The 12886-nt window shown below is 42.3% G+C and overlaps 2 protein-coding genes across 7 annotated transcripts in view; both read left to right on the forward strand.

The window, feature by feature from the left end:
* wars2 (tryptophanyl tRNA synthetase 2, mitochondrial) overlaps positions 1-2304 on the forward strand; it is a 66208-nt gene extending 63904 nt beyond the window's left edge. For all 5 annotated transcript variants that reach the window (XM_056389893.1, XM_056389892.1, XM_056389894.1 and 2 more), the window contains one exon: positions 1078-2304. In XM_056389893.1, coding sequence (XP_056245868.1) covers positions 1078-1526 — 449 coding nt within the window. In that variant the 3' untranslated portion in view covers positions 1527-2304. The remainder of the gene's footprint in view (positions 1-1077) is intronic.
* A 5739-nt stretch (positions 2305-8043) lies between these two features.
* The window catches only part of tbx15 (T-box transcription factor 15), a 37624-nt gene continuing 32781 nt past the window's right edge, over positions 8044-12886 (forward strand). The window contains exon 1 of one of the 2 annotated variants that reach the window (XM_056388487.1): positions 8044-8752. In XM_056388487.1, coding sequence (XP_056244462.1) covers positions 8566-8752 — 187 coding nt within the window. In that variant the 5' untranslated portion in view covers positions 8044-8565. The remainder of the gene's footprint in view (positions 8753-12886) is intronic. The other variant, XM_056388488.1, reaches the window with a different exon arrangement.

The following is a 12886-nucleotide window of genomic DNA, read 5'->3' on the forward strand; positions in this document are numbered from 1 at the left end:
AGATGGCGGAAGGATGGCGTTGATAAATAAGGAGCGAAAGGAAATCCCGGCTCCCGCAGTCTGCTCATCACTTCACACCGAGATACGTCTGCTTCACACTGGGACGTTTACACACACTCACACACACATGCATACACACACACTCACTCACTGTAGTCCTTCATTCATCCCCGCACCGTGCTTCTTATTTTATCATTTAACTTCCTCTGACTCTTAACGAGATTCAGATCCACGTCTACTGTGTCACGCCGTGTTAAACCAGCAGGACGTCCTCATCTGAGTTTAAAAAGATAAATGCAATAAACTGCACTAAAACTTGACTATTAAAAATGACTCTTTTTGTCCCAAAGAAGCGTCATTATTAGTTAATTGTAAGAAAATTAGTCAACAGCAATTTTAAATCACTGATTAATCGCTGAAGTCAGATTTTAAGGGGCAGGCGGATCCTCATTACAGCCCTTACTTTTCAAAATCCTGTAATTTTCCCAGCACCCATTTCTACATTTTCAGTTTGATTTACTCACTAAAATCTCTCTGATGTTTTGTCTGAACGTCCAGTTGACAACTAAAGAAGAAGAAGCTCAGAGTTGCTCCTTTAAGTTGCCTTCAGCTGCAGTTACTGTAAACTCACAGCATTGAACTGCAGCACCTGGTTCTTGCCCTGGTTTTTGCCTGTCAGGCTAAATACAAGCTGCTCTCTGATAGGTGGAGGTTGTTGAAACACTTTTAAAAGTTCTGGATCCACATTTTACTTTGATTTATAGTTAATTTTTATTTTATTTTTTTTTGGATGGATGCAAATACAACATTATCAGAAATTGTCTGTATTATTTATTATTTTTTCTTCTTCCAAACCTACACCCTCCACCCTCCTCCCTCTCCCTCCTTCTCTCTCTGAACAGTGGCGCTTGCAGCTGAGTTTTGTGACTTCTATAAATATGGCAGATAAAGATCAGCAGTAATTTTGCGATGTGTCACATTCTGTAGCTGCTGCAGGTCTCGTTTCACACCGGATAGATTGTTAGGAAACACTTCTCATCCCACTGATGTGTTTCTCAAAACTGTTTCCCTCCGCAGGTTCTACACGAAAGGTCAAATCCCTCCGTGACCCCTCTGCTAAAATGTCCAAGTCCGACCCCCAAACAATGGCGACGATCACCGTCACAGATCCTCCCGACGACATCGCCCTCAAAATCCGCCGCGCTGTCACCGACTTCACCTCTGAGGTCACCTTCGACCCGGAGACGCGTCCAGGTGTGTCCAACCTGGTGACAATCCACGCCGCCATGGCGACGATCAGCGTGGAGGAGGCGGTGTCGCAGGCCGGAGGGTTGGACACGGGAGCCTATAAGAAGCTCGTAACCGAGGCTGTGATCCAGAGGTTGACGCCCATCAGAGAGGAGATCGAGAGGCTGCGGTCGGAGCGCGCTCACCTGGAGGCGGTGCTGGCCCGGGGGAACGGCAGGGCTCGGGAACTGGCTGCCCCGGTCCTCGGAGAGGTCCGGCAGCGAGTGGGGTTCTGCTGAGAGGCAGCTGGGCTGGAAAATAAAGCCACATTTATACTGCAGGTCTCGCTCGGTACTTAACTGCTGCTGCTGATATAAAATTTTATTCCGATGACTGTTTACATTTCCAGGATAGTCGAGGATGTAATGCATTTATAACAAAACGTGTTGAAAGCGGCGTGGAAAAGACTCAACTGCAGACCAACGTCACGTTTAGACTAAAAACTCTCACTGAAATGAAGGAGGAGGCTGCAGCAGAACCAGAAGAAAACAAGAAGAAAACATGTCCCTGTTGTTTTTATGTCTTCCACTCACTCATTTTAAAGACATTGCAACTTATTTATCTTCCTGTGTTTCCCCCCCAAAAAACACACAAACTATCTTTTTGTTATTTCCAACATTTTGTCATTTTAAAATGAAATATTCTAATTCAAACATGTAACACGTCCTTATTAAATATAACTTATTTGATTTGACTGTTGGAACACAAATTGAATTTAAATCACAGGTGTTAAGATCCGATGTCCGTGGTTCTGTTCACACTGGCAGCTTAATCAGATTTCGTTGTATCTAGATTGGAATCAGATTAGATTTATGAAATCTGGACTGACAAAGACAAAACACAGTTCTTCAAAAGTGCTTCACAAAGCTGAAAAGCAAAAGGTCTGACACAGTTAAAAGCTGCTGCAGAGAGTAAAAACGCATCACAAGTATCAGCCCGCAGGAGTTTATTGAATGTAATAACTCAGTCATGGCTTTGAAAATCTGATCTTCAGTGCATTAAAAAAGGTAAGTTATACTCTGTTCACTGTTTGTCTTTGTGCTGAAGATCAGTGAAGAGCATCAGAACTAAAACCCACTAATGAGCGGTGTCGTCTCATTCTTGATTGCTTGCAGAGCAGCAGACAACCCGTCAGCATCATCAGGGCAGGACTGAGGTAATAACGTCAGCCCAGGCCAACCTCCACACACACACACACACACACACACACACACGACACACACGCTGTTCACTGCAGACGGGTTGTAGAGAGACTGTTTTTCTGTTGACTGTTTCTGCCAGTAACACACTCCGTGGCCAACGAGTGGACTGTACGGCAGTGGATTTGGACTCTGTCCGGTTGCACAGGTGTACCCAATAAAGTTATTTTACTTTTACTACCAGACACAAAAAAAGACTTAAAAAGACTCAAAAATAATTTTAAAAAAGCAGCCAAATGTTTTCAGTTGCAAGCGTTAGTTATAATGTTATATATATATATATATATATATATATGTAATGTTTGTGCACTTTTGCAGTGTTTGTTTTGTTGTCTGTGCCGGAACATCGTGCACAACACTGACTCATCACAGCCGCAGTGACGTCAGAGTAATTATCATCTGCTGGTTTTCAGCGCCGCCGCTTCAGACTCGTCGTCAGGCTTCAGGAGACGAAAGGTCAGAGACGTGACCTCTGAGGTAAAGAACCTGAGCACTGACACTGAGGTGATAGAGGGAGTGTGACATTCACCTGGACTTCTGCTTCTTCTTCTTGTTCTTAATTTTACTGTTTTGTAATTTAAAAAAAAATTAATTTCCACAAATTCACGTGCACTCTTAACTTTGAATCCACACACACTTCAGATTTCCACCATAACACACACACTTCAAAGGATACAGTGCACATAATTCCACAGTAACTACGCAGATATTTATCTAGTTTTATCTCTTTCTTTGCTGTACTACTATAAACACCTACAGTATTCCTGTGACGACTTCAACGCGTTTAATGTCATTAATTAATTTATTTTCTTCCTTACATTCTTCCCTCTTTGTTCCCTTATTCCCTTCTTTTTTTCCATTCCTTCTTTTCTTTCTTTCTGTGTTGTGATTCTTTCTTTCTCCTTTTTCTTTGGCTCTGGACTCTTCCTCATCCCTCATTCTCTCTTTCTTTCTCCCTTTTCTGTCCTCCTTTGATTTTCGCTTGTCTTCTCCTCTTTCTTGTATTTCATTTTACAGTTTCATTCTTCCTCTCTTGGTTGTACCCACTCCTCCTCTCCTCACAGTTCATCCTCCTCTTCCTGTCTCTGCTCCTCCAGTTTAAACCTTCTGCTCTCCGCCTTCATATTTCCTCTAATTGAAAATGCATCTCTCCTGTAATATTCCTGCAGGAACTCACACCATTACCTACACACACACACACACACACACACACACACTATGGAGCTAGACTGAGCTAAGGTTTTTCCATCCTGGTGTTTACCTGGGAACAGCGCGTATCCGCGCTTTTTTTCTCTGTTGGCATAAGCAGCTGACAGAATATAAATAAAAAATATATAGACTACACACACACACACACACACACACACACACACACCGAGCAGCAGGCTGTAAATCACAGCGACCTGCAGCAACACGACAGATCCGTGTTTGAGTCCACCGTGAGAGGCAGCAGTGATACCGGCGCTGTCTGATTTAATATGAAAACGACGCCGCAACTGAAGCGTTTTACCGCAGGAGTAAAAACTTTTAATGGAGCCGTAATAAATGTTAGTTTTTAAAGAAACGGCGGTAAATGGAAACGCAGTCACGTGGAAACAGCAACAGTCCGCGTGGAGACAAAGTCAATATAATAATGAGACATTTCACTGATGATAAAGTCAGACTGAGTCTAGTCAACATGAAGCTCCCTTCACTCATCAACACGGTGCCGGACACAGTTTGTTATTAATCAGCTGATCAAGCAGCTTTTTAAAAATAATTTATGATGTCATCATAGGATTTTTTATTAGCGACTTAATGTAAATTGTGGTTCATATATATCTATATATGCTACAGTAGATCATAGTGTGTGTGTGTGTGTGTGTGTGTGTGAGTTACACTTCAGTTGTCTTATCTCACTTTCAGCTCTGTAGCTTTATTATCTCCTGCAGTTTTCCTAACAGTGAGTAACTGATGAATCCTGTCTCCATGGCAACCAAAGAGTCACAGGATTCTGCAACATCTTTTAAAGAACATCAGGATGATAAGATAAACCCTTTATTACAATTTCATTGGTTCACAATAAATGATCCATTTCAGTCAGGGCGATCCCCCATCTGCTGTTTACAGCTGCATGAGAGCAGCTGACGTCACAAACAAATGAAGACATTTAGAGTCAGATTGAACATTTATAATGCAGAGAACAAAAAATATATATTATAAAGAAATATGTGACCAATCACTGTAAAACAATATGTAATCAACACACATCAAGACCCTCCACCACAAGAAGTTTAAACACTCACATCCAACATACAAGTGACAATAACAGGCTTTAATAATCATCATTTTAGTTATTTATTTGTTAGGCAGTTAGTTTTCTGTCATAACATTAGAATATAACTTTAACCCATCATGGCTGCTTTATTATAGGCTATATATATTTTGTTATTATTATTATTTTATAATTACATCTTTATGATTTATTGTAGTTTTTGTCTTCATAAAACAAAAGAAACGCCCTGTATGGACGTTTTTAGAAAACGATCAGGAGTGTGTTATTATGGGCTGTTCCTCTCTTTATAAGGAGCTGCTCTGTGGAGCCTAAACCTTTTTTAAAAATATAACTTGCATTCAAATGTTTATTGACCTGTTCTACTTCTATAATAGAAATCTCTTTCATCTTCCTGGAAAATTCAGACATAACCACATTTCTTCTGGTCTCGTGCACATGATCAGAATATTATCTGCATCTTCGATGTTTGATTTTTTTTCATGTGTTGTTCACTTGTTTTGTTCCCGGGTCGTTAACTCTTAAGGGCAAAGTAAAACAAAGCAGCCTCTTTATTAATCACAAGTCCTCTCCCTGTAAAAGGGAACATGTGAGGCTTAAAAAGCTGAACTCTGACCTCTAGGTTGTGATCATCACAGAGACACGATGTCTCATGAAATGCGCAGTTTAACACCAGAAACAGCATCTTAGAAAAACCCGGATGCAGCTGATTGAGTCTTGTACAACTAAAAATGAGCGTCAGGTGAATTTAGCTTCTTCGTACAACAAAGTCTCGGTCTTCACATCCTCCACTTCTCCTCCTGCTGCAGGTCCTGTCCACACTGCTACCCTCAGTCCTGTGCTGTGCCCGGGGCGGCCGCAGCTCCAACAGCCCGAGAGCCGCTGTCACTTCGGATACTTTACTGCGCGCTGCTGGCCTCATCCTCCGGGGCCGGGCAGGGTCACAGTCTTTCTTCTTTCTCTAATTGAATATTAACAGCACGTTTGAGCGTTTCCGCCCACCTTCCACGGGATGAGGTCAAAAAACAAATCAGATTTCGGCTTCATGACTCTGTGTGTATGTGTGAAGAGTCCAAGGAGGGAAAAAAGTCAAAACCAAACAAAACTGGCAACAACAGAGAGTTTCAGTCCTAATGTGAGATGATGCCAGAGGAATTCAGAAAATGTTTGAGAGGAAATATCTGAACCTTATAAAAAATCTTGTGTAAAACCTCTGGACATTTTAATCTGATGTGGTTCAACAGAATCAAACTGCTGTATTGTGGATGACTGAGATGCCATCGCGGCTATAAATGGGATCTAAACAGCAAACAGTTGGTTTTAGTTTTTACTGCTGGTGTGTAACGAGTTTCCTCCCATTGGGATCTCACTACACCCCACCCCCCTAAAAAAAACACGCGCGCGCGTGCACGCCGAATGATTACTTTGCCATAATTTTACGCACAAACATTTACTTGAACAAAAGCATTAAATTAAAATCTTTTAGAAAATAAGACTCCACTTATTATTGCTGATTAATTTCTAATTAAAATGATAATCATGTAATTTCTTTCTGCTTATTCTTCCATTATTCACCGACTGGCGGATCAATAATTAGTTTTGAGCTCAAATCAATGATTTTTATTGACAGTCGTAAATGTCAATATAAGAAATGTAAATATTATCTGATGCTTCGGTCTGTGCAGAATAATTTTAGGGTACATTTACCTGGACGAAAAGTCACTTAATTATAATGATATTATTTATATCTATATATAGTTTATAGGCCAATTACATTCATTAATATTTCCGTCATGACGAAAGCCTGGAGGGAAACCATGAAACCAACCAAACGCTTCTGATTGAAATATTCCGACACAGTTTTTTTTTCTTTATTTTTTAAACTTATTTATGTTCTGTTGCTTTTTCTCTTAGTTTGTTCAGATGTTCTTCACTTTATTCCACAGTTTCTGCGCAGGTATAATTCAGGTGCGCGCTTGTATATAAAGCTCATTCGAAGTTGACGGATGCTCAGCGGTGACCTTTGGAGAGCTTCAGCTCCAGGAGCCGCAGGTTGACTCCGGGCCGCCTGATCTCTTCGTTTTTACCTCAGACAGGAAGTGTGTGACGTGAATGTTTTTTTCTTTCTCTGCGGTAGGAAGTGATCAGCCTCTGGTCTCCGGCCTGTGCGCCTCTTCCCGGGCATCAAGGCCCGGGGAGAGCAGCGTCAGCGGAGCCACGTGTTTTTAAGAAGCAATAAAAGCGACAATCTTCAACGAGTTTGACGAAAAGCTGCTGCAGCAATACAAACTGTCTGCATGAATAATATTATTATTGTTAGGCCTACATTTATTACTATTGCATTTAAATATTTAATAGTAGCAGTAGTTTGCTATATTATTCTATATATTTGTTCACAATGTTTTTGGGAAAAACTTTCTTGCATTAGACAGAAAAAAATGTTTTTTTTCATAACAATAGTAAAAGCAAATTATAATCGATTCGATAAAAACAAAGATTTAATTGAATAAGTGATGCGTCACTTTATTCTGCGCCATTGTTCAGTGGTTGATCAGTTGCAGGGATTTGGCTTCAATATGTAAAATGACTAATAAATGAGTAATTATTAAATAATGAATGGACTGCTGGAATAAACAGGCCATGTGTGGAAAGATAAATTTCAAATAGAAAATCATTAACATCAGCTGCTGACAGCATCCTCCTAATCTGACCTTTAAATGTGCCAATTTATTGTCTGTAATATTTGCGGCCAATATTTTTGTGTTGCAGTGGATGAGCGGGCCGAGCGGAGTGACACCGTTTCACCCACTAATCTTCCTTGTTTGTGTCCGGGCCTGCAGCTCTGAGATCAGCCCACCTGTCCCGCGGCAGCTCTGCTCGGGCTCCTCAGCTGTCGGCTCACACAATGAGCTGTAATGTGACTTTTCCTACAACCCCTGGTAATGATGGAATCAGCGGCTCAGACTTAGGCCTGCCCGCCGACAGGACAGGTATTGACCCACAATGACTTTTTGGATGTTCGCCATGAGGTGAAGGCCTCAAACCTGGGGGTTCATCCTGCAGAGGAGGAGTGATCTGAAGCTGCAGGATCTGGGTGTCAAAGACGGGAGACGGCGGGACTGGTGAGGTCAGTGAATGCATCATTAAATTTAACTGACCCAATTTAATTGTTTAATTATTTTTCTTTGCACTGTGTACTGCATTAAAAGCAAAACGAGCCTCAGTGCTATGAGGGAAAAAAAAGATATGAGCAAATGTGTTTTTCCATAGGCAACAGGATGGAGTCAGTTCATTAGGCTGCTGCAGTCTGGATCACGGTTCCTCTTCCAGGACGCGCGTCTCCGTCCGCAGTCATTGGACGGAACACTTTGTGGAGCTGTCTTTTCTCTCTTCTCATTGGACGCGCGGGTTTGACAGGGAGCAGGAGGGCCGCCCTCTGCGCCTGGAAAAAAAAACTCCTCCAGAAGTGAGTATCAATCAGAGAGAAGTTAGGGGGACAGAAAGAGAAAAAGAAAGACGCGGAGTGGAAGGAGCGAGAGACGCGCAAAGCGGCAGACCGCATCAAAACGATCAATCCTCCCGGACTCGAGCTCATGCGCAGCCAGGATGACACAGTGCGCCTTCACAAGTTTGGTGCGGCGTTTCTAGTCACAGTTGGGATTACTTTGGACACTTGGTGAGTTTGCGCCCCGCTGTAAACACTGACGTGTGCATTTTTTTTTTATTGTTTTGCTTCACTGCGTTGGACGGACGGAGTGGGTTTTTCGCCGCGTCCCTCCCTCCCCCCGTCGGGTGGATTTGAGAGAAATGAGTGAGAGGAGGCGATCTGCCGCAGCTCTGAGCTCTAGAGCCCACGCTTTTTCCGTGGAAGCCCTGATCGGCTCCAACAAGAAGAGGAAGCTCCGGGGCTGGGAGGAGAAGGAACTGGAGTTGTCCATGGAGAGCCTCGCCACGGACGGAGAGGACCCGGCGCACTGTCTGGATATGGACCCGGGTCAGTGCTGCAGACGTGCACCACACCGCTCAAATATCCGGATCTCCGTTATATCACTGCAGCTCAAAGCAAAACCACAAGTCCCGAGTCAAAACATGGCTCCACTGTCAGTGACCCAACCCAAGACAGGGCATGGAGCTGAGAGCTCCATGCGAGTCGTTCCTTTCTCCTCTGCTCAGTGACTCCGCTCTGCTGCAGCACACAGGTTTCACTGTAGTAGATGTAGCTTATAAACCTGATGGGTGCAGGCCTGCAGAGAGAGTCAGTCCTGCTGCTCCACTCTCAGGAATATGACGCATTACATCAGGAAAATTCACCCAAAGGAGCAAAAACAAATCAAACTATCAAAACAAGTTAAAGCAGGTTTTAGGACTGAAGCGATTAGATGTGTGTTTTTGTCATGGCGGGTTGGTTTGTCCAGGTTTTGACTCCGGACTGGTGGATCACACTGTGTGATGTAAGTGACATCAAAATACTTTAATGAGTCAAAGCGTGAAGTTGTGTTGCTGTTTGGAGGCTGTTTGCTCTCAGCGCAGATCTGGCTGCAGGCCCGCAGGGAGGCCTCGGCTCTCTGCACGGTGCGCTGACATCCAGAAAATCACCAAACAGGGTGAATTAGTTTGTCCTCTGCTGAGAAATAAACCCCGGCCTCGTGCAAAACTGCAATCAGGGTACACGTGCAATAAAAGCGTCCGTTTGCGCCAAACGCAGAATATGAGTGTTTTCCAGGCGCACAGAGAAGCGCTGAAGCAAAAGTTAAGAGTTGATCATTCATGGAAAATGTGTGATCAGTTTAAACATGTAATGTAAGAATCCAACAACCATCCAACCACCAGGGAAAATGTTAATAAATTAAACACTGCAGAACAGTGGAAACACACGGCGTGTGTAAAGAATAATCACATAAAATAATTCTAATGATGAAATAAAGAGAAAGGGATAATGAGGATTTTTAAATTAACGTGTAGCAGAAGAATTTACCACTGGTTTAAATTAGGATTTAAAAAATCTAACATTTTGTTGTATCAGCAGTTTTTTTTAAATTGTAGTTTCTTTATAACAAACACGATAAAACAGATTTTTTTTGGTTTTTTTGCAACAACTACAATTTTTATTTGAACAATTAATTAATATTTTTTGTCAACTTTTTTAATTCATGGCTCATTTCCACCAACTTAAAAAACATGAAATATTCTGACGTGTCTTTCATCTCAAACCTGTTTGGAGATGAGCTGATCACACGGAGACGAACCTGCTGCGCCGCTGAGGAAGAACTTAAAGTGACTTTTAACCTGGAAGTTTCGCCTCGAGTTTGAGCCTCAGATAAAAAAAATATCATATAGTTCAAGGTAATTCAGGCCAAATAATGTATAAGTCACTGTTGAATGAATTTAGTGTTCTTGCAGAATTTGAGATTTGGTGAAAATGAATTATCTCCGCGAGGCTCATGGATCCAGAAGAGGCCCTCCTTTAATTATTGAATATTTGATTTTGCTCGAAATATAGAAATCACATTATTTTACATGAGCATCGCAGCTCGTTAAATCTCTGTAGAAATGTAGAACCAGGAGGAGATGAAGCTCTCCCACCTCCGCCCGCTGCTCACACAGTCTGAGGCCGACGCTGAGTCCCGGTGCCTGCCGCTGTCTGACCTCCGGGGCGCAGCGCCTTTACGCACGGGACTCCTCTCGGTGTGAAGCTGCTGCCAGTGACTGAAAAGCAAAACCTAAAAAAAATATGAAAAGAGAAGTAAATCAGTGAGAGGGAGGATCTGGGCAGAGATGGTTTGTCCTATATATTCTCATGGGAAGGTTGTTGTTTTTGCTGATATTAAAGTATATGTCTGCGCTGTGGTTAAATGAGGGAGCTGAAACCAAACGTTGATTTCTCTGCTGCCAGCGGCGAACAGCGTGTTTTAAACGGTCAAAGTTAATCAACAGAAATGAACCGTACACGTCATTAAAGGGCCATGACGTGATTTTTCTCATCTTTTTTTGATTCCGTGGGGAAGAAACGTTTCTTTGTTCATCTTCTCCCTGATTTTGTTCCGGGTAATTTCAGGGTTGGTGACTGAATGAATAACCCAGTTCCCGGTCCTCGACCCCCGCCCACCCCCCCACCCTGGTGCCGCTCATTAGCAGGCGGGTTGTTGGCAGGTTCAGCGGGTCCTGCTCGGGTCCCAAAGCCTCCGCTTTGGCGCGTCGGGCGGCGGTGACCGAGAACAGCGAGTCTCTGTGGTCAGATTATGTGGTTTAGAGGAATCCTTAACGGAGTGATTTTATTTTTACTCAACTCCAGGCGAGGCTGGAAGCCGGCTGGTCGTATAACACGTTTATTAGCCTCAAAGACAAGGGCAGGACTGAGAAACGCACAGACTCCGACAAAGGCTCGCATTTAACAGTCTGCTCAACAGCTTCGTTTGCACAGAAAAAAAGTAGATTTGTTAGACCTCACAAAACTCCTACAACCACATCTCCCTAATATTTAAGACAACAATTAACAGGTTAAACTACATCTAGTATAACTTCAACCTTTAATACCATTTATCAAAGGCCTGAGCCTTCACAAGGTGACACTTTGCGCTTTTACGCACAGATTACGCACAGAACTAATCAAGATTACTATATAATAAGTGACCTGCACACTGCTGCTTCCTCTCAGTGTTCCTGTGCAGGCCGATAAAAGAGATGTGTGTGTGATTGAAGTTTTTACTGCTCCATCAGTGAGGAAACAGGTGCTCTCACTGTGTGGACCGGGTTATTCAGTGATTTCATGGTTGCTACTGTCCTCTTCAGAAATCTGCTGCAACCTCATTAAATGTATCAACTCCATAAACATCTTTTCTATGCAGTGGCCATATAATAACTAAAATTACATGTGTTAACCCCTTAAACCTTTGAAACCCCCCACGAACTTCCCCTTAAGAATCTATGAAAAGGGGGAAAAATCCACATTGTACAACAACATGTTACACAGAATACTGCGCTTGAGAGGCGCCACTTAATGCACGTGGTGTGTACCTTTTTATTCAGATGTTCAAATCTAAAATGAGACATTTTTTTATTTTTATTGAAAAATTGCAAATGATAATTATAATAATAATGATAATTTTATACAAGTTTCTGGAACATATTTAATGTGTCTGGAAAATGTTGTGTTCAAAAAGTTTGGAGAGATGGAAACACAACCAGGTTTAAGAGGTTGATGCTCTTTATAAGAGAAAATTAAATATTCTAAATCAAGTAAATCAATTAACTGCATGTCAGACTAATCATAACCTCGTTATCCCATCATCTTCTCATGTAGATGTGTAACACGTAACATCTGTCCACAGCTTCCAGTTTAAAAACTCTTCCTCAGCATCAGTAAAATATCCCCTCACAAGAAACATCTGGTGTCAAAACACATATTTGTTCATCTATGAATGAAAAACATAAATTTGCTCCCCAATTAAAAATGGTTACATCTTGATAGAGCATGAATTTTATTCATAAAAGTTCTCAAACCTCCAGAGCAACAAACATCTGTCTACTCTGACTTAAAGCTTCTTTATAACGTCGTTAGACGCTCTTCCTCCCTCTGTGGCCTCTTATTTACAGTAAATATATTTATGCATTAGATGTATTTTAAACAAACTCTGTGACTGAGGCTGATGTGCATGTGCTGCATGTGGACCGTGGCACAGAGGACTATTTGATGCACGGCACTGACTTGATTAAATTCAGACCAATTAGTGGCCTGCTATGGATGTCAGCCTCACTTTAATGAGGCCTGCCATCGTCTGATTGGGAGCCCTTAACCACAAGACACAAGCCCCAAGTGTGTGTGTGTGTGTGTGTGTGTGTGTGTGTGTGTGTGTGTGTGTGTGTATGTGTGTGTGTGTGTGTGTGTGTGTGTGTGTGTGTGTGTGTGTGTGTGTGTGTGTGTGTGTGTGTGTGTGTGTGTGAGTGTGTGTGTGTGAGTGTGAGTGTGAGTGTGTGTGAGTGTGTGTGTTTGTGTATGAGTGAGTAAGTGTGTGAGAGTGTGAGAGTGTGTGAAGCTAACCACAGCAGATATCAGAGCAGCGTTCTGCTGAGTGGGCAGATTTTTGATGATCAGTAAATGTCAGGTTTTATTCATTCAGCTTTAAAAAGC

Source organism: Seriola aureovittata, chromosome 11, assembly GCF_021018895.1.
Source record: "Seriola aureovittata isolate HTS-2021-v1 ecotype China chromosome 11, ASM2101889v1, whole genome shotgun sequence".
Classification (NCBI taxonomy): domain Eukaryota; kingdom Metazoa; phylum Chordata; class Actinopteri; order Carangiformes; family Carangidae; genus Seriola; species Seriola aureovittata.